Raw genomic sequence first — 27,143 nt, 5'->3', positions numbered from 1 at the left:
ACAAAGATCGAAGAATTAGCCGTTCCGTTTCCCCCAAAAAAACAGGAGCGTGGAAGAAACAAAGAAAGAGAGAAATATTCCCACTTTTTCTTTTTCCTTTCATTGATCTTTTTCCCCCTTCCCCCCCCCCCCTCGGCTTGTGTTTGGAGAGGATTTACTCCGGAGAAGCCTTGGCTGGGTGAGTGTGTTCATTTACTTGGCTATCTCTCGTGTTGTCTGTTCCACAGCTGATTTGCCACACAACAGACCTTCCGCTTTGACCGCGTGGTTGTGTGGACTGGCAGGTGCCTTGCGAGGCGCTGGTGGCTTATTCCCCCCCTCACTCCGAGTGAAGGGGAAGGAGCTGGAGGTCTTCGGAGTCCCTTGGGGAGGTTGTGGGGGTTGGGGGGATGGAATTCCCGGTGGAACTTGGCAATGGCAACTCGCAGTCAGCAGCGATCCCCCCCCCCCCTCTTAATGACTTCCTGCGGGATGTTCGTAAAATCCATCAGAATCCCTCGAGTGCAGGAGGAGGCCATTCGGCCCATCGAGTCGGCACCGACCACACAATCCCACCCAGACCCTATCCCCATAACTTCCCCATATTTACCCCTGCTAATACCCCCTGACGCTAAGGTTTAGTACGGCCAATCCATCTAATGTACCCAATGGGGCTGTGATGGATGAGAGGGTCTTACTGAACGCATGGATGCTTCTCATTCTTGAGGCTTTAACTTTGCAATCAGCATATCAGGAGCTCGCGCAGGTACCAGAGCATCCGGCTTTTAATGTCCATTATTGAATTCAAATTTTACCAGCTGCTGTGGCGGGATTCGAACCCAAATCCCCGGGATTTTACTCTGGATTACTCGCCCAGCGACAATACCGCTACGCCACTGCTTTCCGCATGAGCACATGGACTAACTGGGCCAACATTTGTTTCCCATCCCTACTTGCTCCTTGAACTGAGTGTCTCGTTCGGCCATTTCATAGGGCATTTGAAGAGTCAACCACGTTGCATGTAGTCAACCAGTCACATGTAGGCCAGATCGGGTAAGGGCGGCAGATTTCCTTCCCCAAAGGGACATTAGTGAACCAGATGGGTTTTTCCGACAATGGTTCCACAGTCATCGTTAGATTATTAATTCCAGATTTTTAAAAATCAAATTCAAATTTCACCATCTGGGGTGGTGGGATTCGAACTCGGGTCCTTGGATTACCCCGGGTCAATAGTCCAGTGATAATACCACTATGCCATCTTCCCCAGATGGTTTCAAATTTCACCATCTGCCGTGGTGGATTCGAACCCGGGTCCCCAGGGCTGTACTCTGGGTCGCTGGATTACTAACTCAGCGACAATACCACTACGCCACTGCATTCCCCACGAGTGTACAGACTATTTATTTACTCTTTTGTGTTGAGTGGTCGTTGCCGGATTTGCTGGAAACACAGAAAGCTCTCAAACCTGGTCAAATATTCCTGTGTCTCCCAGTACCATTACCACGGTAATAGCAGGGTCAGAAAGCAAAGTGGGTGATGGACCAATCTTCATCGAATCATAGAATCCCTACAGTGAAGAAGAAGACCATTCAGCCCATTGAGTCCCCAACAGAGCATCTTACCCAGGCCCTAACCCCATAACCCCACATATTTACCCCGCTAATCCCCCTAACCCACATATCTTGGGACACTAAGGGGCAATTCAGAATGGCCAATCCACCTAGCCTGCACATCTTGGGACACTAAGGGGCAATTTAGCATGGCCAATCCACCTAACCTGCACATCTTTGGAAACTAGGGGGCAATTTAGCATGGCCAATCCACCAAACCTACACATCTTTGGACACTAAGTAGCAATTTAGCATGGCCAATCCACCTAACCTGCACATCTTTAGACTGTGGGAGGAAACCAGAGCACCACGCAGACGTGGGGAGAACGCCCTCCGCCCCCCACCGCCCCCCCCCCCCCCCCCCCCCCCCCCGACCTCTTTGGGCTTCCACTCCATTTTCCCTCCTGCTCCCCAAGACCCTTCGGAGATGGTTTTTTAGGAGGATTAAAAAGGGGGGGGGGGTGGGGGCGAGAGGGGTTGGGGAAGGCTACTTCCAGAGGACAGCCCTCAGTGATTCAATGCACAGCCACCAACCGTAAGGGGGAGGGGGGGAAGGACGGTGAGGAACTCACAAGATGCCACACTAGAGAGTAACAGAGGCTGAGGGCCGGATTTTCCAGCCACTCCCGCCCCAATGTCGGAAAATCCCGCCTGAGGTCAACGGACCTTTGCATGGTCTGTGTCCCGCCGGCTACGATTCCCATGGCGGGCGGGACAGGAAAAGGGTTCTGTCGGCTTGCAGGAAGTTTCAGAGATAGGGAAGGGGTTGGGGTGGGGTGAGAACAGGTTTTAAACGCAAGGAGCAGAACGTTAAATTCGCGACACTGGATGACCAAGGGTCAAAGTGGATCATTCGACAGGGGAGGGGGGGGGTGAAGAATATTTGTGGGACATTCTAGGACGAGAGGTCACAGTCTTAGGATAAGGGGTGGCAAATTTAAAACAGACTTGAGGAGAAACTACTTCTCCCAAAGCGTTGTGAACCTGTGGAATTCGCTCCCCCAAAGTGCGGTGGGTGCTGGGACAGTGAGTAAATTTAAGGAGGAGTTAGACAGATTTTTAATTGGTAATGGGTTGAAGGGTTATGGGGAGAAGGCAGGAAAATGGGGATGAGGAGCCTATCAGCCATGATCGAATGGCGGAGCGGACTCGATGGGCCGAATGGCCTAATTCTGCTCCTATATCTTATATTTTGTACCGTGTCTTGGATCATTTGAAGGCGGAAAAGGAGAATGGGAAGCCGGCCGGGCCAGGGAACCATCCGAGTATCCAACTCATCAAGTACTTCAGAATGTCCTGATGATGTCTCAGGACGCTACATAAATGCAAGTTCTGTTTTGCTTTCTACAAAACTCTGGGGAGGGAGGAAGAGGGAAAACTCTTTTGCCGCATTAAATCGTAAGTGGCCCTTCGAGCAAGCTGATGTTTGGTCCAGAGCCCAGCAGGCCTCCAGAGCCCAGCAGGGATTGGTTCTAATCTCTAAGCATCTTCCTGTTTATGAGCCCTTTGATCCCTGCACATACGGTGCCATCAGATGGAAGTGATTTTCGGCAGTTAATTCAGTTGGATGAAGGGAAGCAGCCTTGCCTCGGGTGCCTCCAGCTAATGATGTGAGAGGACTTAGTGCCTCGGACAAGTGAGGCCTAGGCTTCAGGCTGCTCCAGTGCTCCCAGGCCCACCTCGACAGCCTCAGTTCCACAGATGTGGAAGAGAGCACAACCGTAACTTCAGTCGTCAAATCCCACCGACAACAGCTGGATTCGCCACGTAAAACCTTGATTGAACTCTAAGTTTAGACAAAAAATGCTTCCACTGGGAGACTAGAGGGGAAAGAGGGGCGTTAGCAGACTAAAGATTATACCATGTTGTTTCTATCAGACATCAAAAACATATGCAACAATAATCTCACTGGTTAGCACATCTTCACCTCCCCCCTCCCAACGGCCTCCAGAAATCTACTGATTGCTACTTTTGGTCTCCACTAGAGTTCGACCTCCAACACTCCTGATACACAACCCGCCAGTGTTCTCATTCAGTGAACTTCCCCAGTGGTGGAACGTCCATCATTAATACACAGGCGCTGTACTAACAACAAAGCTTTGACAAAGGGTCATCTGGACTCGAAACGTCAGCTCATTTTTCTCCTTACAGATGCTGCCAGACCTGCTGAGATTTTCCAACATTTTCTCTTTTGGTTTCAGATTCCAGCATCCGCAGTAATTTGCTTTTATCTCTGACAGAGTAGCCCAACCAGGCACACCGCACCCACCCCATCGCCCTGCCCCCCCCCCCCCCCCCACCGCTCCCCTGCCCTATTCCCGTAACCCTGAGCTTGGCCAATCCACCTAACCTGCACATCTTTGGACACTAAGGGGCATTTTTACCATGGCCAATCTACTTAACCAGCACATCTTGAGACACAAAGGGGCAACTTAGCATGGCCAATCCACCTAACCTACACATCTTTGGACACTAAGGGATAATTTACCATGGCCAATCTACTTAACCTGCGCAACCTGGGACACAAAGGGGCAACTTAGCATGGCCAATCCACCCAATAGGGAATGGGATAGCTTGATCTTGGTTTCGGACAAAGCTCGGCACAACATCGAGGGCCGAAGGGCCTGTACTGTGCTGTACTGTTCTATGTTCTAACCTACACATCTTTGGACACTAAGGGGCAATTTAGCGTGGCCAATCCACCTAACCTACACATCTTTGGACACTAAGGGGCAATTTAGCATGGCCAATCCACCTAACCTGCACATCTTTGGACACTAAGGGGCAATTTAGCATGGCCAATCCACCTAACCTGCACATCTTTGAACACTAAGGGGCAATTTAGCATGGCCAATCCACCTAATCTACACAACATTTTGATTTGATTTGATTTATTATTGTCACATGTTTTGGGATACAGTGAAAAGTATTGTTGCTTGCGTACTATACAGACAAAGCATACTGTTCATAGAGTACATAGGGGAGAAGGAAAGGAGAGGGTGCAGAATGCAGTGTTACAGTCATAGCTTGGGTATAGAGAAAGGTCAGTTCAATATATGATAGGACTATTTGAAAATCTGATGGCAGCAGGGAAGAAGCTATTCTTGAGTCGGCTGATCCATGTTTTTAGACTTTTGTATCTTTTTTTCTGATAGAAGAAGTTGGAAGAGAGTATGTCCAGGGCGTGAGGGGTCCTTGATTGTGCTGGCTGCTTTTCTGAGGCAGTGGGAATTGATGGATGGGAGGCTGGTTTGTGTGATGGACTGGGCTACGTTCACAACCCTTTGTAGTTTCTTGCAGTCTTGGTCAGAGCAGGAGCCATTCCAAGCTGTGATACATCTGGAAAGGATGCTTTCTATAGTGCAGCTGTAAAAATCTTTGTGTGTGGGAGGTGACCGGAGCACCCGGCGGAAACCCAGGCAGACACGGGAACAACGTACAGACTCTGCACAGACAGTGACCCAAGCCGGAATTGAACCTGGGTCTCTGGCACTGTGAGGCAGCAGTGCTAACCTCTGTGCCACCGTGTCGCCCTCTGGCCATCACCTCGACCAATCAGAATCTACTTGCCAACCAATTAGCCAATCCTTTCCTCATGCAGCATATATTGCTGCTCCCTTTGAAATTTGGCATTCTTGCGTCTGTCCTGATGAGTGCAAGATGGAAAGTTTCGACAGCATGTCTCTTTTTCAGCAATCTTTTGCATCAACGGTGTTTGGAACTTTAAAGGCACTCAGGCCTCTCCTGGACTATCAGAGGGCCCAAGCTACTCCTTCCTTGAATGTACCTGTCCCTTTAAGAAGAAGTAATAATGCGTCTGCCATTGATCACTCCAGTCCCTGGTGAAAGATACAGTCGATCGGGAGCAGTCGCACACTTGGAATGTTTCCAATCATTGGTGGTCTCAACCAGTCACCACAAAGCAATAAATCCCATGTCAACATCTTTCCTGACTGGTTCTTACGCTGATGACTAGTTCTTGTGGTAATTACTAGCTCAATAAACTGGTGCAGTTGAAAGCAAAATGTTGTTTAATTTGGCAGCAAGGCCCAGGATCTTGGCAATATTCAGCCAGCTTGACATGAGGCAGATGCACCATGGCCTTTGATGGGGCGGCACGGTAGTACAGTGGTTACCACCACTGCCTCACGGCGCCAGGGACCCGGGTTCATACTCCAGCCTTGGGTGACTGTCTGTGTGGAGTTTGCATGTTCACCCCGTATCTGCGTGGGTTTCCTCCGGGTGCTCCGGTTTCCTCCCACACTCCAATGATGTGCAGGTTAGGGTGGATTGGCCGTGCTAAATTGCCCCTTAGTGTCCAAAGGTGTGCAGGTTAGGTGGATTGGTGTGGTGAACCATAGATGGTTACCACTATGGGTACTGAACCATAGATGGTTATCACTATGGGTACTTGTACATATGTTACTCTGCTTGCTGTTGGGGTTAGGGTTGGGGTGTTCTACCTGTTGGTATTGTTCTGTGGTACACTCCGGTTGGCTCCGCCTTCCTATAGGGGTATAAAGGTCACTGCACTTCCTAGTGACCCTTTAGTCTAGGATTGTATTGTTAAGCAGTATGCTCTATTCTTGTTGCTAATAAAAGCCTTTATTTCCCGAGTACGATCGAGCATCTCGAGTGAATTAATCGCGCATCAATTTTATTAGCAACAATCTTTGGTTAAAAAAAAAAACACCATGGAGCAAATGTTAAAACCAGATCGACTTACCTTAGATCCGCGTGCCGCTGGAGCGTCGAACACTTTCGACCATTGGTTGAAGTGTTTTCAGGATTATATCGACGCCTCAACAGCAGTCCAAACCGACGCCGACAGATTGCGGGTCCTCCACGCAAGGGTAAGCGACACGGTGTATGCTACAATCCGTGATTCACAAGACTACAAAGAGGCCATTGAATTACTCAAGAAGCTGTACCATAAACCGCCAAACGAGATTCATGCTCGTCACCTACTAGCCACTCGACGGCGGCAGCCCGGCGAAACGACGGCACAGTGCCTGCGCGAACTCCAGCAGCTAGCCAGAGCCTGCAATTGCAAGCCAGTGTCGGCCACCCAGTACACTAATGATCTGATCCGAGATGCGTTTGTGGCGGGAATTGGCTCATCCTATATTCGCCTGCGGCTGCTAGAGCAAGGTAATTTGGACCTAGCTAAGACGGTGGAATTGGCTGATACGATGGAAACGGCCTCCAGAAGTCTTGAAACTTACCCCACCGACCACGTGGGAACATCGTGGCAAGCACAGCCACCGACTCAACTCTACCCAGCGGCTCCGAGGAACTGCGCGATCGTGCTTTCAACCTCGGATCTGATGGCGGCAGCAGCTCCAGGAGGCCCACGGTGTTATTTCTGTGGATTGGCGAAGCACCCTCGTCAGCGATATCTGGCCAGGACGGTATTTTGCTCCGCTTGTGGGAAGAAAGGGCACTATGCTAAAGTGTGCCGAGCGAAACCACCTTCGAAGCCAAGTAGTGCTGCGTGTGACTCCCCAGGATCCGGCTCCTCGTCTCCAGCTTCGTCGATGTCTTTGAACACGTGCGAGCCACGGGCGCCGCCATTCCTGAGGACGACAACGCAAGACACGTGCGACCTGCGAGTGCTGCCACTTTCAACGCCATCGGCCACGTGCGATCCATGGGCGCAGCCATTTTGGTCGGCAGTGGCTGTAGACGACCAGCAGGGGTCCTCATCATCAATCACCTCAGCTGCCTGCAGTTGCACTCGGCATCCAACAGTGGCGTCAATCATCCTGGACCAGGCAAAGCCTCACAGACTCGACAAGTCCATGATGGACATAGAGGTAAACGGACGCCTGACACATTGTCTGTTTGACAGCGGGAGCACGGAGAGTTTCATTCATCCCGATACCGTGAAACGGTGCGCTCTCCGCGTGCAAACTGTCAGGCAGACAATCTCTATGGCGTCGAGGTCCCGATCTGTTACCGTTCTTGGGAGCTGCGTGGTAACTCTAACGGTGCGGGGCACAGTTTATGAGAACTTCAGGCTCCTCGTGTTACCGCACCTTTGCACTCCGGTACTCCTGGGGCTAGACTTTATGGTCCACCTGAAGAGTGTGACCCTGCAGTACAATGGGCCACTCCCTCTACTTTCAGTGGGAGAACAGCAGCCTCCAAATTGCCCAGCGCGCTCCTCATGCAGTCTCTCGACCCTCAAAATTACCCCACCTTCTTTATTTGCAAATCTCGTGCCAGGCTGCAAACCCATCGCAACTAAGAGCAGGCGTTACAGCGCTGAGGATCGGATCTTTATTTGATCCGAGGTTCAGCGGCTCCTCAGGGAAGGGATCATCCAACCTAGCACGAGCCCATGGAGAGCACAAGTCGTGGTGGTCAAGACTGGAGACAAGCCCCGGATGGTCATAGACTATAGTCAGACCATTAATAGGTACACGCAGCTGGACGCGTACCCTCTCCCGCGCATATCTGACATGGTGAACCAGATTGCGCAGTACCGGGTGTTCTCCACCATCGACTTGAAGTCAGCCTATCAACAGCTCCCCATTCGCCCAGAGGACCGAAAATATACGGCCTTTGAGGTGGATGGCCGTCTTTACCACTTCTTAAGGGTCCCTTTTGGTGTCACTAATGGGGTCTCGGTTTTCCAGCGTGAGATGGACCGAATGGTGGACCAAAATGGGCTACGGGCTACCTTCCCGTACCTGGACAACGTCACTATCTGCGGCCATGACCAGCAGGACCACGACGCCAATCTCCTGAAGTTTTTACGCACTGCGTCTCGCCTGAATCTGACCTATAACAGGGAGAAGTGTGTGTTCAGCAAGCGCCGCCTAGCAATCCTCGGATACCTGGTGGAAAACGGAGTCCTCGGCCCCGATCCAGACCGTATGCGTCCCCTCCTTGAACTTCCCCTACCCACTAGCGTCAAAGCACTGAGGAGATGCTTAGGCTTCTTCTCGTATTACGCACAGTGGGTTCCCAATTATGCGGACAAAGCCCGTCCGCTCATAAAATCTACCTCTTTTCCCCTGGCAGCAGAGGCTCGCTTAGCCTTTGAAGGGATAAAAGCTGACATCGCGAAAGCCATGATGCATGCTGTCGATGAGTCCATCCCCTTCCAGGTGGAGAGTGATGCATCTGATTTCGCCCTGGCCGCCACACTTAACCAGGCGGGCAGGCCCGTCGCCTTTTTCTCTCGCACCCTCCAAGGCCCTGAAATTCGGCACTCCTCTGTGGAAAAAGAGGCTCAGGCCATTGTGGAGGCCGTACGGCATTGGCGCCATTATTTGGCGGGAAAACGGTTTACCCTGCTCACGGACCAGAGGTCCGTGGCATTCATGTTCAATAACACGTTGAGGGGAAAAATCAAGAACGATAAAATCTTGAGGTGGAGAATCGAACGCTCCACCTACAACTATGATATCATGTATCGTCCAGGGAAGCTCAATGAGCCCTCAGATGCCCTGTCGCGTGGAACATGTGCCAGTGTGCAGGAGGACCGGTTACAGGCCCTCCACAATGATCTCTGGCATCCGGGGATCACTCGGCTCTTCCATTTTGTAAAGGCTCGGAACCTGCCCTACTCCATAGAGGATGTCAGGTCGATAACTCGAAGCTGCCAGGTATGTGCTGAATGCAAGCCGCACTTCTACCGACCTGACAGGGCACACCTCATTAAGGCCACTCGCCCTTTTGAACGACTGAGTATGGATTTCAAGGGCCCCCTTCCTTCGACAGACCGGAATGTGTACTTCCTCAACGTGGTTGACGAGTACTCCCGATTCCCTTTTGCCATTCCCTGTTCTGACATGTCAGCTGCCACGGTCATCAAAGCCCTGCGGGATCTTTTTACCCTGTTCGGTTACCCCAGTTATATCCACAGTGATAGGGGTTCGTCGTTTATGAGCGACGACTTGAAGCAATACCTGCTCTCTAAAGGAATTGCCTCAAGTAGGACTACGAGTTACAACCCCAGGGGTAATGGGCAGGTCGAATGAGAAAACGCTACAGTCTGGAAGGCTGTCTTACTGGCGTTAAGGTCTAGGGGTCTTCCAGTCTCCCGTTGGCAAGAGGTACTTTCTGATGCGCTCCATTCAATCCGGTCCCTCCTGTGTACGGCAACCAACGCTACCCCACATGAGCGGATGTTTATCTTCCCTCGGAAGTCTTCCTCTGGGACCTCACTGCGGTCTTGGTTGACGTACTCAGGACCTGTCCTCCTGCGGCGGCATGTTAGGACCTGCAAGTCCGACCCTTTGGTTGAACAGGTCCATCTCCTCCACGCCAACCCTCAATATGCCTATATAGCATATCCTGACGGGCGAGAGGACACGGTCTCTATCCGAGATCTGGCGCCTGCAGGGGACCTGGAAACCCCCGTTGCTCCCGCACCCCTGGTTAGGGTTCCTTTGCCCATTCTCTCCCCTCCTGACACGACGCGGGCAGTATCGGGACCGCCACTTAATCCTCTTACTCCCGTGTACAGCTTGCCTGAGTCCAGGAGATTGTCGCGACCTCGAGGTCCACCCGTCCGTGAGGAACTGGAGGAGTCACTGGACACCACCTTGGAGAGAGGGTCACCACGGTCACCAGAACCGGTGCTACCGCCAGTGCTGCGGAGGTCGCAGAGACGGTGCGGACCTCCGATACGACTGAACTTGTGAATATATGGACAGTTCATACTGTTTTTTTTGCCCCACTGGCCTTTGTTTTTAAAGGAGGGGTGAATGTGGTGAACCATAGATGGTTACCACTATGGGTACTGAACCAGATGGTTATCACTATGGGTACTTGTACATATGTTACTCTGCTTGCTGTTGGGGTTAGGGTTGGGGTGTTCTACCTGTTGGTATTGTTCTGTGGTACACTCCGGTTGGCTCCGCCTTCCTATAGGGGTATAAAGGTCACTGCACTTCCTAGTGACCCTTTAGTCTAGGATTGTATTGTTAAGCAGTATGCTCTATTCTTGTTGCTAATAAAAGCCTTTATTTCCCGAGTACGATCAAGCATCTCGAGTGAATTAATCGCACATCAATTGGCCATGCTAAATTACCCCTTAGTGTCCAAAGATGTGTAGGTTAGGTGGTTTGGCCATGCTAAATTGCCGCTTATTGTCCAAAGATGTGCAGGTTGGGTGGATTGGCCATGCTAAATTGCCCCTTAGTGTCCAAAGATGTGCAGGTTAGTTGGATTGGCCACGCTAAATTACCCCTTAATGTCCAAAGATGTGTAGGTTAGGTGGTTTGGCTGTGCTAAATTGTCCCTTAGTGTCCAAAGATATGTAGGTTAGATGGATTGGCCATGCTAAATTGCCCCTTGGTGTCCAATGATGTGCAGGTTAGGGGGATTGGCCATGGTAAATTGTCCCTTAGTGTCCAATGATGTGCAGGTTAGGAGGATTGGCCATGGTAAATTGTCCCTTAGTGTTCCAGGTTAGGCGGATTATCAGGGTAAATACGGTTACAGGGATAGGGCCTGGGTATGATGTTCCATCTGAGAGTTGGTGCAAACCCGATGGGCCTAAAGGCCTCTTTCTGCACTGTAGGGTATGAATCTTATTAGCGCATCTGGTGGCTCGAGTGAACAGTTCTTTCCTTTCGTGTTCAATGGTTCTCAAGCGCATTGCTGTTGCCAGTTTCCATGTTCAGTTCTTTTATTCCAGCGAGTTGGATAATGGCTGGGATTCTAACTCCCACCCGCAACTCCACCCACCATGCACCCCCCCCACCCCACCCCACTCCCCCATCCCCCACCCCCGCGGGTTTTCCAGCAGAGGAGGCACCCACCATTGGCGGGCGGCGGGATCTTCCAGTCCCACCAAAGACTTCTTCCATGGCTGACTGGCTTTGATAGCGATGTCATTGGGGTGCAGCCTGTTTTACTTCAGTCAGTACTCTGAGCAGGCATTGAATAAACCTGTTGTGTGTTACTTAGAATCTACACGTGCAAACCACAGCATTTTCTTTTTGTGTAAAAGCCCACAACCTCCAACATAGTTAAAACATTACACGTCTCTTCGTGATGTTTAAGTAATCCATTAACTCGGGTTCAAATCCCACCATGGTAACTGGTGGAATTTAAACTTGACTAAAAAGTCTGAAATATAAAACTACCATTAGTAATGGTGACCCTGATAACAATCATCGATAGAAACTCACCTGGTTCACTAATGCCCTTCAGGAAATCTGTCATCTTTACTTGACCTGGTCTATCTGGAATCATAGAATCCTTGCAATGCAGAAGAAGGCCATTCGTCCATCGAGTGTGCATTGACTCTCCGACAGAGAATTCCACCCAGGCCCTTTCCTGTAACCTCATGTATTGACCTTGCTAATCCCCCTAGCCTACACACCTTTGGACACTAAGGGGCAACTTAGCATGGCCAGTGCTAACCACTGTGCCACTAACCATTGTCGATTGTCGGAAAAACCCATCGGATTCACTAATGTCCTCTTTAGGGAAGGAAATCTGCCATCCTTACCCGGTCTGGCCTACATGTGACTCCAGAACCACAGCAATGTGGGTGACTCTCAACTGCCCTCTGAAATGGCCAAATGAGCCACTCAAGGGCAACTAGAGATGGGCAATAAATGCTGGCCCAGCTAGCGATGCTCGTGTCCCACGAATGAATAAGAAAATGAATTAAAAACCCCGATTGTTTTCACATCTCCTTTTGCCTTTTACAGTGAGTAATGGTGACTAGAAGACTTCTGGGGCCAGTCCTCCTCTTCATTTGTCTGATGCCCATATCTGGAGCCCCGTCCAGCGAGCCTACGGAGGAGGAGGCAACAACTCAGGGCAAATGCATCCGGTGCTGCAACCCACATGAGTATCCCACGCATCCCCCCATCGCACCCAACCCAGCACCAGGCCCACACCAGGGCGGTTACTACCCACCGTACCCCATGCCACACATCCATCCACACATCAATATCACCATTCTCAAAGGTAAATGAACAACCTTGGTTGACGGCTGTGCAAATTGGTGCCAATGTTTCAGATCTCTCATGTACGGGGCGGCATGGTGGCACAGTGGTTAGCACTGCTGCCTCACAGCACCAGGGACCCGGGTTCGAATCACTGTCTGTGTGGAGTTGGCACCTTCTCCTCGTGTCTGCGTGGGTTTCCTCCGGGTGCTCCGGTTTCCTCCCACACTCCAAAGATGTGCGGGTTAGTGGATTGGCCATGCTAAATTGCGCCTTAGTGTCCACAAATGTGTGGGTTAGGTGGATTGGCCATACTTAAATTGCCCTTAGTGTCCAAACATGTGCGGGTTAGATGGATTGGCCATGCTAAATTGCCCCTGAGTGTCCAAAGATGTGTGGGTTAGGTTGATTGGCCATGCTAAATTGCCCCTGAGTGTCCAAAGATGTGTGGGTTAGGTTGATTGGCCATGCTAAATTGCCCCTTAGTGTCCAAAGATGTGCGGGTTAGGTGGATTGGCCATGCTAAATTGCCCCTTAGTGTCCAAAGATGTGCGGGTTAGGTGGATTGGCCATGCTAAATTGCCCCTTAGTGTCAGGGGGACTAGCGAGAGTAAATGCATGGGGTTACAGGGATAGGGCCTGGGTGGGATTGTGGTCAGTGCAGACTCGATGGGCCAAATGACCTCCTTCTGCACTGTAGGATTCTATACATGCGTAGGGCAAAAGAAAACTTGCTTTCAACTTTTGGGGCGGGGTTTTCCGGCCACGCTTAGCCCTAAACGGACCTTTCCATGATCCGCTCACCGCCTGTTCCGATTCCCATGGCGGGTGGAATGGGAAAATCCTGCCCCCTTGGCCTGTGCTTGAATATCCTCCCTGTAATATTTTGCAAATGGCACAGTGGGTTAGCATCGCTGCCTCTGAGCCAGAGTTCCAGGCCCACCCCAGGACTTGACGGCCAAGGAAGGTTCATTCATGGGACATGGGTGTCGCCGGCTGGGCCAGCATTTATTGTCCATCCCTAGTTGCCCGAGGGCAGGAGAGAGTCAACCACATTGCAGTGACTGGAGTCACGTGTAGGCCAGACCAGGTAAGGACGGCAGATTTCCTTCCCTAAAGGACATGAGTGAACCAGATGGGTTTTTCCAACAATCGACAATGGTTTAATGGTCATCGCTAGATTCTTAATTCCAGATATTTTTATTTAAATTCAAATTCCATCAGCTGCCGTGGTGGGGTTCGAACCCGGGTCCCCGGAACATTAGCTGAGTTTCGGGATTAATAGTCTAGCGATAATACCACTAGGCCATCGCCTCCCCAATCTGTACATAATGCGACCAAACTGACTGAATGCAAATGGGAGATGGTGTCATTGTGGTAATATCACTGAACACATAATCCAGAGACCCTGATGCTCAGGGTAACTGGGGTTCAAATCCCGTGAGAGTAATTGGTGGAATTCAACTTCTTTTAATTTGCAAATGTAAAGATGGTGATCACTGTTGTAAAAAACCCCATCTGCTTCACTAATGTCCTTTAGGGAAGGAAATCTGCCGTCCTTACCCGGTCTGGCCAACATGTGACTCCAGAGCCACAGCAATGTGGTGGACTCTCACTGCCCTCTGAAATGGCTCTCAGCGTCTCTGAGAATCACTTAGTTCAAGGGACAATTAGGGATGAAATAGACAATAAATGCATTGCCAATAACACCCAAATCCCATGAAAGAATTAAAAAAAACAAATTCCTTCCCATCCATATCAATGCCAGGAGGTAAGTGGATAATGTCCTGTGATGGACAGTGTCCTGTTGTGATGATTCAAGACACCAATCCTTCATAAGGGATTAGGTAAACTCAATCATAGAATCATTATAGAATCACACGGGCAATTTAACATGGCCAGTCCACCTAACTAACACACCTTTGGACACAAAGGAGCAATTTAGCATGGCCAATCCATCTAACCTACACGTTTTTGGACACCAAGGGGCAATTTACCAGGGTCAATCCACCTAACCTGCACATCTTACAACACTAAGGGACAATTTACCATGGCCATTCTTCCTAACTGCATATCTTTGGACACTAAGGGGTAATTTAGCATGGCCAATCCACCTAACCTGCACATCTTTGGACCTACGGGGCAATTTAGCATGGCCAATCCACCTAACCTACACATCTTGGAATACTAAGGGACAATTTACCATGGCCAATCCTCCTAACCTGCACATCTTTGGACACTAAGGGGCAATTTACCATGGCCAATCCTCCTAACCTGCACATCTTTGGACACTAAGGGGCAATCTAGCATGGCCAATCCACCTAACCTACACACTTTGGACACTAAGGAGCAATTTAACATGGCTAATCCACCTAACCTCCACCACTTTGGACACTAAGGGACAATTTAGCATGGCCCATCCACCTAACCTGCACATCTTTGAATACTAAGGGGCAATTTAGCATGGCCAACGAACCTAACCCGCACATCTTTGGAGTGTGGGAGGAAACCAGAGCACCCGGAGGAAACCCACGCAGACATGGGGAGAAGGTACAAACTCCAATCAGACAGTGACCCAAGGCCGGAATTGAACCCGGCTCCCTGGTACTGTGAGGCAGCAGCGCTAACCACTGTGCCACCGTGCTGCCCCTTATCCATCCTCTCCTGTTACATGCCCTCAGACCATTACATGTTCCATTCAGGTCCTCTTTGAACTCCAACGAGTAGAGACCCAACTTGCTCAAACTCTCGTCATCAAACAACGCCTTCAGTCCCAGGATCAGCCAGCTCTGAGCTGCTTCCAATGCGAGTATATCCCTCTTTAGCTCAATCCTCTCTCTGAATCCATGTTACATAAATCATCTCGGAAGACAGTCTGCGCTGCAGAGAAACATCCATCTAATTCCATCGCCCTGTGAGGCTCTGACAGAAACTGGAGATTATCATTGTCAGGTTATGATTTACAGCAGGTCAGTCTTTAATTGAATTATATAATACACTCCGATAAAGCCCTGTGACCTTTCCATAATGTTACCCAGTTAAAAATTCCAGTGAATTATGGTCCCACAACCCACAGTAATTTATAGCCTGACTTTGTCGATTTAATATTTTCAAAGCTAACCCTGTCAAAATTCTCATAAACATCATTATCCATCTGTCATTGAGGCATTAAAACAAGGCCCAGCCTTTGGATTTACAGACAGGGTGGGGTTGGGAGGGTTGAAGACCGCACAAGAGGAACAGAAGGTATTTTTCCCAATGGCCTTGCCATTGGTATCCCCTAAAAACCACGTGAGCTAAAACTCCCCCCTCTCCCCCCATTATTAACCAGCCATTATTGCATCTGCTTGTGGGATCTTGCTGTGTACAATTTGGCTGCCGTCTTTCCAACATCCCAACAGTGACCACATTTCAGAAGCTCTTCTTTGGGCTCGAAAACGCTCTCCCCACTACCCCCCTCCACCAGCTCGAGGTGCAAGCATCATAGAATAGAATCCCTACAGTGCAGAAGGAGGCCATGCGGTCTATTGAACCTGCACCAAAAACAATCCCACCCAGGCCCCATCCACGCAACCCTACATATTTATCCTGTTAATCCCCCGACACGAAAGTGCAATTTAGCATGGCTAATCCACCTAACCTGCACATCTTTGGACACGAAGGAGCAATTTAGCATGGCCAATCCACCTAACCTGCACATCTTTGGACACTAAGGGGCAATTTAGCATGGCCAATCCACCTAACCTGCACACCATTGGACACTAAGGGGCAATTTAGCATGGCCAATCCACCTAACCTGCACACCATTGGACACTAAGGGGCAATTTAGTATGGCCAATCCACCTAACCTGCACATCTTTGGACACTAAGGGGCAATTTAGCATGGCCAATCCACCTAACCTGCACATCTTTGGACACTTAGGGGCAATTTAGCGTGGCCAATCCACCTAATCTTTACATCGTTGTAGTGTGGGAAGAAACCCACACAGACACGGGGAGAACGTGCAAACTCCACACAGACAGTCACCTGAGGCTAGAATTGATTTGATTTGATTTATTATTGTCACATGTATTGGGATACAGTGAAAATTATTGTTTCTTGCACGCTATATAGACAAAGCATACCATTCATAGAGAAGGAAAGGAGAGGGTGCAGAATGTGGTGTTCCAGTCATAGCTAGGGTGTAGGGAAAGATCAACTTACCAGATAGTAGGTCCATTCAAAAGTCTGATGGCAGCAGGGAAAAAGCTGTTATTCGCCAGAATTCCACCGCCCCGCCAGCCAGGGGAATCGGAGTGGGTCAGGAGCGGATAATGGGAAGGTCTCAGAAGGGATTTTACAATTTCGGGATGAGCGAGGTTATAAAATCCCGCCAATTGAGTCGGTTGGTGCGTGACCCCAGACTTTTGTATCTTTTTCCCGACAGAAGAAGGTGGAAGAGAGAATGTCCGGGGTGCGTGGGGTCCTTAATTATGCTGGCTGCTTTGCCGAGGCAGCGGGAAGTGTAGACTGAGTCAATGGATGGGAGGCTGGTTTGCGTGATGGATTGGGCTACATTCACGGCCCTTTGTAGCTCCTTGCGGTCTTGGTCAGAGCAGGAGCCATACCAAGCTGTGATACATCCAGAAAGTGTGCTTTCCATGGTGCATCAACCTGGGTCCCTGGCGCTGTGAGGCAGTGGTGCCAACCACTGGGCCACCGTGCCGCCCATGTGACCCCTGTGAGGATCAGCCATGTCTTTAGTTACTGGCGGAGCAGGCCTGAAGGGCAGCATGGTCTACTCCAGCTCCTATTGCTGAGCCCTGTCAGTTCTGAGGTTGCAAGGGGCAGTTCTTGTATATTTACTGTGAGTTTGTAACCCAACCCATCACTGCCCCAACCTTGGGAAAGGCGACTATGAAGCGGATCGCTAACTGTCTTGTTTCTTTCAGGGGACAAAGGTGAAAGGGGCGATCGGGGGCCACATGGGAAACTGGGCAAGGAAGGGCCAATCGGATTACAAGGTCGGACGGGATCTAAGGGGGATCGCGGGCTGGCGGGCATCCCCGGGGACTCCTACAAGCAGCACTACTCGGCATTCTCGGTGGGCCGCAAGAAGGGACTTCACAGCAGCGACTACTACCAGACACTGATCTTCGACACAACCTTTGTCAACCTCTATGGTCACTTCAACATGTTCAAGGGCAAGTTCTACTGCTACATCCCAGGGATTTATTATTTCAACCTCAACATCCACACGTGGAACTTTAAGGAGACGTACCTGCACATCATGAAGAACGACCAAGACATGGTCATCTGCTATGCCCAGCCTAGTGACCGCAGCATCATGCAAAGCCAGAGCATCATGCTGGAACTTCAGGAGAATGACGAGGTGTGGGTCCGTCTTTACAAACGCGAGCGAGAGAATGCCGTCTACAGTGATGACGTTGATATTTACGTCACCTTCAACGGTTACTTGATAAAACCCGACATGGACTGAACTAGCCACGGAAAACTCTGGAGAAACTCAGCGAGCCCGACAGCATCTGCGGGGAGAGAATGGAGCCAACGTTTCGGGTCTAGATGACCCTTCGTCAGAGCAAAGGAAATCAGACGCGATTAACGGAAAATCTCAGCAGCATCTGTGGAGAGAGAATAGAACCAACGTTTCGCGTCTACATGGGGTTCATCCAGACTCGAAACGTTGGCTCTATTCTCTCGCCACAGATGCTGCCAGACCTGCTGAGATTTTCCAGCACTTTCTGTTTTTGTTTCAGATTCCAGCATCCGCAGTACTTTGCTTTTATTGGATGAGATTTATACTGTGAGGGTGGGATGGGTGGAGGGGGGGGCTATAATTGGACAAAGGAAATGTAAACGGCGATGATAAAGGCTGAGAATGGGGCTAAGAGCATCCATTAAGCGATTGGAATATGTGAATGGCAGGACAAAGAGGCAGATTGTTAGGGGCTACCGGAAGAATGTGGCAGTTGGCCCTCAAAGGGGTGGGGGAGTGGGATTGGCTGTCATTGGAGAAAATAAATGTTATTTTATTTTTCATTCATGGGACATGGGCATCGCTGGCTGGGCCAGCAATTATTGCCCATCCCTAGTTGCCCTTGGAGGGCAGTTGAGAGTCAACCACATTGCTGTGGCTCTGGGGTCACATGTAGGCCAGACCAGGTAAAGACGGCAGATTTCCTTCCTTAAAGGACATTAGTGAACCGGATGGATTTTTCTGACAATGGGTCATCAGTAGATTCTTAATTCCAAATATTTTTTTCATTGAATTCAAATTCCACTATCTGCTGTGGCAGGATTTGAACACGTGTCCCCAGAGCATTAGTTGAGTTTCTGGATTAATAGTGTAGCGAAAGTACCACTAGGCCATCGCCTCCCTATTTGATGATGATGATGACTCAACAACCTCATCACACAAACTCTCCCCTCCACCTTTCCATTTATTTTAATTCATTCCTTCTTTTCATCCCACTTTTCATTCTTATTTCTATTTTTCTACTTCTGAAATCTCCATCTTGTCTCCAAATCCCCCCGCCCCGCACTCCTCACCCCCTTCCCTTCAGGGCCAACTGCCACGTTCCTCAGGGAACAATCTGTACCTAACAATCCATTGTCTTAATGTTTAATGGGCAGAATTTTCCAGTCCTGCCTGCCACGGGAATCATAGCGATAGGGGGGGGCGGGTGGGGGGGGTTGGTGGGTGGGCGGACTATCTAAAGGTCCGGTGACCTCGGACAGGATATTCCGGCCTTGGGGCGAACGCGACCAGCAAATCCCGCCCAATGTCTCCCATGGCATCCCAGACATGGAACCAAAATCAAGGGTGGTTTTCAATGAATCAGGGTTACTTCAAGGAACAGGGTGCGCAGATATAATTCTTCCCCCCTCCCCATCCTCCCCCATCCCCTGCTTTTCAAAATCGCAATTTCCCCCTCCATTTCCCTTCAGTAGGATCTGCATTTGTCTAGCGCCTTTCACACATTCTGATGGACTCTTTTAGCACCTTCCTCAGCCTTTATCACCACCACTTATGTTTCCTTTGTCCAATCACAGCCCTTGCCCCACCCCCACCGTATACATCTTGCCCGATTTTCTTTGTCTTCAGCTCTGACGAAGGGTCACCCAGACTCAAAACGTTGGCTCGATTCTCTCTCCACAGATGCTGTCAAACCTGCTGAGATTTTCCAGCATTTTCTGTTTTTGTTTCAGATTCTGGAATCCGCAATATTTTGCCTTTATGGACTGAACCACCTCTTTCTTATCTTTTACTCTCTCTCTCTCTGTGGGAAAATTTTGGCCGGAATTCTCCGGCATTTCCTGCCCCGCTGCCGCCGCCCGCGAGGAGGGCAAACTTGGCGCTCAATGGGATTCATTCATTCACTGCAGCGGGACTGGAGAATCCCGCCGGCACAAAGGGCCACAGAATCATGCCCATTTTCCATCAGGGACGACCACTGAATTATAAATGGGATAGTTTCCTCAGCCTTCCGAAAAACAAAAAGTCTTAATTTTACGAAAAAGAAGCATAATTGCTATCAAAAAATAATTATATATACATATATATATATATATATACACTTCTTTAAAACAAAGATTTAAAAAAAGACCTAAAATTATGTGTAAATATAGGTCCCGCATCTCTCTCCGATAGGATGGATGCTTCACAAAAATCCATGGGTGGGATCTTCCAGCCCCAAGACTGGAAATTCCCAACGGATTCAACGGCTCTTTGCAAGGTCCGACCGGCCCCCCCCCCCCCCCCTCACCCCCCGCCCCCACCCCCGCCCCCTGCTCCGATTCCGGGACAGGACAGGAAAATTTGCCTCGTCATGTTAACGTTTAATGGGCAGAATTTTCCCATCCTGTTCGCCAGGGAAATTGTTGGGGGGTGGGGGTGTCGGACAATGCAAAGGTCCATTGATCTCATAGAAGCCCTACAGTACAGAAGGAGGCCATTCGGCCCATCGAGTCTGCGCCGACCACAATCCCACCCAGGCCCTATTCCTGTAACATTTACCCTGCTAATCCCCCTGACACTAAGGGACAGTTTAGCATGGCCAATCCACCTAACCCGCATATCTTTGAATATTAAGGGGCAATTTAGCATGGCCAATCCACCTAACCTGCACATCTTTGAATACTAAGGGGCAATTTAGCATGGCCAATTCACCTAACCTGCACATCTTTGGACACTAAGGGGCAATTTAGCATGGCCAATCCACCTAACCTGCACATCTTTGAATACTAAGGGGCAATTTAGCATGGCCAATTCACCTAACCTGCGCATCTTTGGACACTAAGGGGCAATTTAGCATGGCCAATCCACCTAACCTACACATCTTTGGACACTAAGGGGCAATTTAGCATGGCCAATCCACCTAACCCGCACATCTTTGAATATTAAGGGACAATTTATCATGGCCAATTCACCTAACCCGCACATCTCTGGAGAGTGGGAGGAAACCGGAGCACCCAGAGGAAACTCACACAGACATGGGGAGAATGTGCAGACTCCGCACAGATAGTGGCCTGAGGCTGGAATCGAACCTGGGTCCCTGGCACCATGAGGCAGCAGTGCTAACCACTGTGCCACCTCGGGTGGGAATTTCCAGCCTTGTGCCAAGCGTGGCTGGAAAATCCTGCACGATGTCTCCCGTGCCAAACTGGACATGGAGCCAAGCTCAAGGGTAGTTTTCAATGAATCCACGTTAATTCAAGGAACAGGGGGTGTGCAGATAGAATTCATCTCCTCCGCCACAACCCTCTATCCCCTCACGCCCCCTGCTTTTCAAACTCACAATTCCTTCGCCATTCCCATTGAGTAAAGAAGGTACCTCATTTGTATAGCGCCCTTCATACCCTCAGGAGATGCCACTGACCTTTCCAGCCGCTGAGAATACTTTTGCAGAGACAGTTGTGATGTAGGAAGCACGGTGACCCACCTGCACAGCAAGATCCCACACAAACCAAGGTGACGACAGGGCGGGACGATGGATGGGGTTTACCAGTTCCATCCGCACGCCCGCCTGCCACCGGAAATTCCCGCCCCGGGGTTGGCGGACCTTCTGACGGTCCGTCCAATTTTCTGTCCCGCCGATTCCCCCTGGTGGACGAGACTGGAATATTCACCCAAATATTGATCGCTTGTGTGTTGGCTGAGCCTGGAATCAGGGGTTGGGGGTGGGGCCTGGGAGGGTTGGGGGGAATCTTTGAAATAGGATCTTCCATGTTCACCCGACAGGACAGAGAGGTTTAACAGCGTGGCCGGAACCTTCTAGCCGTTCACGCCAGCAAAATCTTCCTGTCCCGCCACAGATTGCGTGGAAAATCCTACCCAGTATCTGCGGGGGAGATAAGCACCTCAGAGAGTCCAGCACTCCCTCAGTGCTGGCAGTGCGGTCAAACTCCACAGTACTGAAGGATGGATAGAAACAGCAAGCTGACAGATACAGCCCCACACACACCCCCTCCCTCATGCAGATGCACCGTGTGGGATCTCTGAAGGAAAATGGCCTCATTCATAGAATTATAGAATCCCTACAGTGCAGAAGGAGGTCATTCGGCCCATCGACTCTCCGACTCTCTGGCAGAGCATTTTACCCAGACATTTCCTATGGACAATCCACCTAACCTACACATCTTTGGACACTAAGGGGCAATTTAGCATGGCCAATCCACCTAACCTGCACATCTTTGGACACTAAGGGGCAACTTAGCATGGCCAATCCATCTAACCTACACATCTTTGGACACTAAGGAGCAATTTAGCATGGCCAATCCACCTAACCTACACATCTTTGGACACTAAGGAGCAATTTAGCATGGCCAATCCACCTAACCTACACATCTTTGGACACTAAGGAGCAATTTAGCATGGCCAATCCACCTAACCTACACATCTTTGGACACTAAGGGGCAATTTAGCAGGCCAATCCACCTAACCTACACATCTTTGGACACTAAGGAGCAATTTAGCATGGCCAATCCACCTAACCTACACATCTTTGGACACTAAGGGGCAATTTAGCATGGCTAATCCACCCTAACCTACACATCTTTGGACACTAAGGGGCAATTTAGCATGGCCAATCCACCTAACCTACACATCTTTGGACACTAAGGGGCAATTTAGCATGGCCAATCCACCTAACCTACACATCTTTGGACACTAAGGGGCAATTTAGCATGGCCGATCGACGAAAACAAAACGGCCTGCACTGGTGGCTCCCGGCATGCTGTGCTACTCGAGTAGCGTAGCGGGCCGGGAGAATCCCCCCCTCCACCCCCCCTCCCCCCCCCACCCCCCCAGGATCTCCCCCGGCCAATAATTCAATTCCTCAACAACATCATGAGAACAGCGGGGCCAGTCATTGCTGTTTGTGGGGTGATGGGGTGAGGCCATATGGAAATGTCTACTGCCTTTCTCTCTCCCAATCTCAATAAGATGGGTCAACACCTCAGGCGAGGGACCACTCTGAGCGCTTCCTACCACCCCCTCTTATCCAGCACATCAAGCGTGTCCACGCTCAGGCCCATTAGCAACAGGAAGTTCCCCTGACAACAGCCAATGTGGCTTTGAGACCCAATCTACTCAGTTGATCTTACTGCGAAATATCTTATTGGCTGAGGTTTGTTCTCTTGAATAGGAAAAAAAAGGTTCAATTTTTCTCAAATAATCTCGTTATCAACCTAACTAACACACACCACAAAGAAAATAGAAAATGCTGCAAAATCTCAGTTTGTGGGATCTTGCTGTGCGCAGGTTGACTGCTGCCTTACAACAATGGCTATCCTTCAAAGGTGCTTCACTGGCTGGGAAGTGCTTTGGTGAGGTGCTATAGACATTCTCAGGTGCTATATAAATGAAAATTGCATTAGGCTGATAGTTGTGATTAGGCCTCAGGCTCTGGGAATAACCATCACAGACATTGCCTGACTTGCCTCAGCGTTGTACCTTTGGCAAGGTCCTGTATTTTAGTTTTAAATTCATTTACCGAATGTGGATGGACGCTGGTCAGAATTTATTGCCCATCCCTAATTGCCCTTGAGTTATGAGCCAAGACCATCGCTGTGGATCTGGAGTCAAATGTAGGCCAGACTGGGTAAGGGCGGCAGATTTCCTTCCCTAAAGGACAATAGCGAACCAGATGGTTTTTCTTTACGACTATCAATTCATCGGACTTCTAGTCCTAGATTTCTTCAAATTGCTGGAGTGGGATTCCAACCCAGGTCCCCGGAGCATTAGCCTGGGGTCTCTGGATTACCCATCTGGTTCACTAGTGTCCCCTTTAGGGAAGGAAATCTGCCATCTTTACCTGGTCTGGTCTACACCCGCCTCCCGACCCACAGCAATGTGGTTGACTCTCAAATGCCCCTCTGAAATGGAGGGCAATTGGGTATGGGCAATAAATGCTGGCCCATGATGCCCACGTCCTGTTACAAGCGAATTGAAAAAAAAGACTAGTCCAGCGTTAGTACCACTGAGCCACCGGCTACCAGACAGCGTCTTACAGAATACTGAGAGGCCTAGATAGAGTGGACATGGAGAGGATGCTTCCATTAGTGGGAGAGACTAGAACTCGAGGGCACAACCTCAGAATGAAGGGATGCTCCTTTAAAACTGAGATGAGGAGGAATTTCTTCAGCCAGAGAGTGTTGAATCTGTGGAATTCATTGGCCCGGAGGACTGTGGAAGCCAGGTCACTGAATGTCTTTAAGACAGAGATAGATAGGTTCTTGATCAATAAGGGGATCAAAGGTTACGGGGAGAAGGCAGGACAAATGGGGATGAGAATCATATCAGCCATGATTGAATGGCGGAGCAGACTCGATGGGTCGAATGGCCTAATTCTGCTCCTATATCTTATGGTCTACCCAAATTTCACATGATTAGGGGGAAAGTATTCGAAGAAAGAGCGATGGGATGGGTAGCTGGATGATGGGGTGAGGCCATATGGAAATGTCTACTGCCTTTCCCTCTCCCAATCTCAATAAGATGGGTCAACACCTCAGGCGAGGGACCACTCTGAGCGCTTCCTACCTCCCCTCTTGTCCAGCACATCAAGCGTGTCTGCACTCAGGCCCATTAGCAACAGGAAGTTCCCCTGACAACAGCCAATGTGGCTTTGAAACCCAATCTACTCAGTTGATCTTACCGTGAAATGTCTTATCGGCTAAGGTTTGCCCTCTTGAATAGGAAAAAAAGGTTCAATTTTCTCAAATAATCTCGTTATTAACCTAACTAACACACACCACAACGAAAACAGAAAATGCTGGAAAATCTCAGCAGGTCTGACAGCATCTGTGGGTAGAGAATAGAGCTCTGATGAAGGGTTATCCAGACTCGAAACGTTGGCTCTATTCTCTCCTCACAGATGCTGTCAGACCTGCTGAGATTTTCCAGCATTTTCTGTTTCTGTTTCAGATTCCAGCATCCGCAATATTTCGCTTTTAGCATATACCACACTTTGGAGACGCATTGCTTATGCTGAGGTGTACAGATTGTTGTATATTTTTGTATATTTCCGAGCTGGGATGACGTTGGTGCTTTACAGTACGTCAAAATATCTCTGCCATGACAAAATGTCGGCGCTCTTGCTTACAGCTCAACTTCTAGAAGCTTCTGTGGCATCTGTTCACTTTACTCTGAGTCCACGACCAGGCTCAATCAATCGAGCACAGTGAGCGTAGATCAATTACCAGGCTCACAACCGAACAATTGATCGCTCTACAGGTGTTAATTCGAATGGTTGTTAAGCAATGTCATAAATTTAGCCTGAAAATGGTTTGTTAGATCACACTAATGCTTCTGATGTTATCCATAATCAATCGATTAATGTAGTTTGTTTTATATATATACTGAGAACATCTGGATTGCCCTTCCTAAGCCTCTCTGCCTCACTCTTTCTCCTCCTTTAAGACACCTCTTCAAACCTACCTCTTTAACAGAGCTTTTAACCACGTGCCCTCACGGGGCTTGGTGCTAAATTTTGATTGACGGCGCCCACGTGAAACAGCGTGGGACGCTTTACGACATTAAAGGTGCTATACAAATGCGGGCGGCTGGTGTTGACTGAGAACGGGTAGACTTGCGCCACAGGCCCGCCGAGTGGTCGGAGGCTGCAACTGCGGTGTGACGGGTTGACATGGTAAATTCGAGCGGGGAATGTCGACAGAGCGATTCGGAAAAGATAAATAGTCTCGGGGGGGAAAAAAAGGAAATGATGTGGGGAGTAATCGCAGCTGCGGAAAGTAACCCTGATGGGACTGAAGTGCATGCCCTGCGCAAGATTTTTTATAATATATAAATTGTTCGTGGGAGCGGAGGGAATTTCCGGAGAGTTTTTTTTTGCCGTTCCATGTGTAAAAGATTGCTGCAAATAATTCACAACGCATTGTATTCAGGTCAAAAAGCAGGGAACTTTCAGATCCATGAAGCTATCCGCACACTCCGCACTGTGTTACTTGCTAAGTGGTTGGGTGAAAGCAGCAGGAGGGGACAATGGGAATTTGCGGGAATACCGGAAAAGACTCATCAGGGACATGCCCCTTTGGAGAATAGTTGGATTGGGTAATTAGTAGGCCTGATCTCTGGGGCGAATGGGGCCCTCTGTTTGGCTGCGGATTTGTCCCCGGGGTCACCCACATGTCAGCTGGATGCCTTTCTGCGTGTTTGCAGGAGATATTTCCCGGCAGCTATATATATATATGTTTTTTTTGCAGTACCTGAATGATTCAGTGTCTCCCCTGGACGGGCGACTGGCCAGATGCGGCACAAAATAAGCCACTGTCCCCCTTCATTTCCAACACGGAGACATTGATCGGATTGGACAGCCTGGACATGAACCTCCAGTGATCTCCATGCTCCCTCACGCTAGCACTGGCTGTCTGGCCTTTGGCTCTCTGGGACCCAGTCCTCTGGAACTCCATCCCTCACCCTTTCTCTCTCTCTCTCTTCCTCTCCCCCTTCCTCCAACTTTCTCTATTTCTCTCGCGATCCCCCTTTCTTTCTCTTTCTTTCTGGCCTCCCTCTCTTTCTCTTTATCTCTTTCTCTCTCTCCTTCCCTCTTTCTCTCCAGCTCTCTCTTTCTCTCTCTGTTTCTGTCCCTCTCTCACCCTCCCTCTCTTTCCCTCTTTCTTACACTCCCTCTTTCTCACTCCCCCTCTCTCTCTCTCCCTCTCTTTTTCTCCATCCCGCTCTTTCTCTCTTTCGCTCCGTTTCTCTCCCTCTCTCTCTCATTCTCTCCCTCTCTCTCATTCGCTCTTTCTCTCTCTTTCTTTCTCTCCCTCTCTCTTTCTTTCTCTCCCTCTCTCTTGTTCTCCCTCTTTCTCTCCCTCTCTCTCCCTCTTTCTCTCCCTCTCTCTCCTTCACTCTCTCCTTCTCTTTCTCCCTCTCTCTTTCTCTCCCTCTCTCTCATTCTTTCTCTTTTTCTCCCATTCTTTCTCACCCTCTTTTCTCTCTTTCTCTCCCTCTCTCTTTCTGTCCCTCTCTCTCATTCTCTCCCTCTCTTTCTTTCTCTTCCTCTCCCTCTCTTTTTCTCTTTCCCTCTCTCTTGTTCTCCCTCTTTCTCTCCCTCTCTTTCTTCCTCTCCCGCTCTCTCTTTCTCTTCCTGTCCCGCTCTCTCTTTCCCTTCC

The 27,143-nt window shown here is 49.7% G+C and overlaps 1 protein-coding gene across 2 annotated transcripts; it reads left to right on the top strand.

Moving 5' to 3' along the window:
* Positions 1 to 26,359, top strand: LOC144509117 (complement C1q tumor necrosis factor-related protein 1-like). 2 transcript variants are annotated; one of them, XM_078237489.1, is made up of 4 exons: positions 1 to 178; positions 12,269 to 12,530; positions 17,441 to 17,880; positions 26,232 to 26,359. In XM_078237489.1, the coding sequence occupies exons 2-4, from the start codon at positions 12,275 to 12,277 to the stop codon at positions 26,289 to 26,291; spliced, it is 756 nt and encodes a 251-aa protein (XP_078093615.1). In that variant the 5' UTR covers positions 1 to 178; positions 12,269 to 12,274; the 3' UTR covers positions 26,292 to 26,359. The 2 variants fall into 2 exon arrangements, with proteins under 2 accessions (XP_078093615.1, XP_078093614.1); XM_078237488.1 differs by lacking the exon at positions 26,232 to 26,359 and having other exon boundaries at positions 17,441 to 18,106.
* The last annotated feature ends 784 nt before the right edge of the window (positions 26,360 to 27,143 follow it).

Source organism: Mustelus asterias, chromosome 21, assembly GCF_964213995.1.
Source record: "Mustelus asterias chromosome 21, sMusAst1.hap1.1, whole genome shotgun sequence".
Classification (NCBI taxonomy): Eukaryota; Metazoa; Chordata; class Chondrichthyes; order Carcharhiniformes; family Triakidae; genus Mustelus; species Mustelus asterias.
Note: the sequence above shows the minus strand (reverse complement) of the source record. Positions and strands in the feature narration are given on the sequence as shown.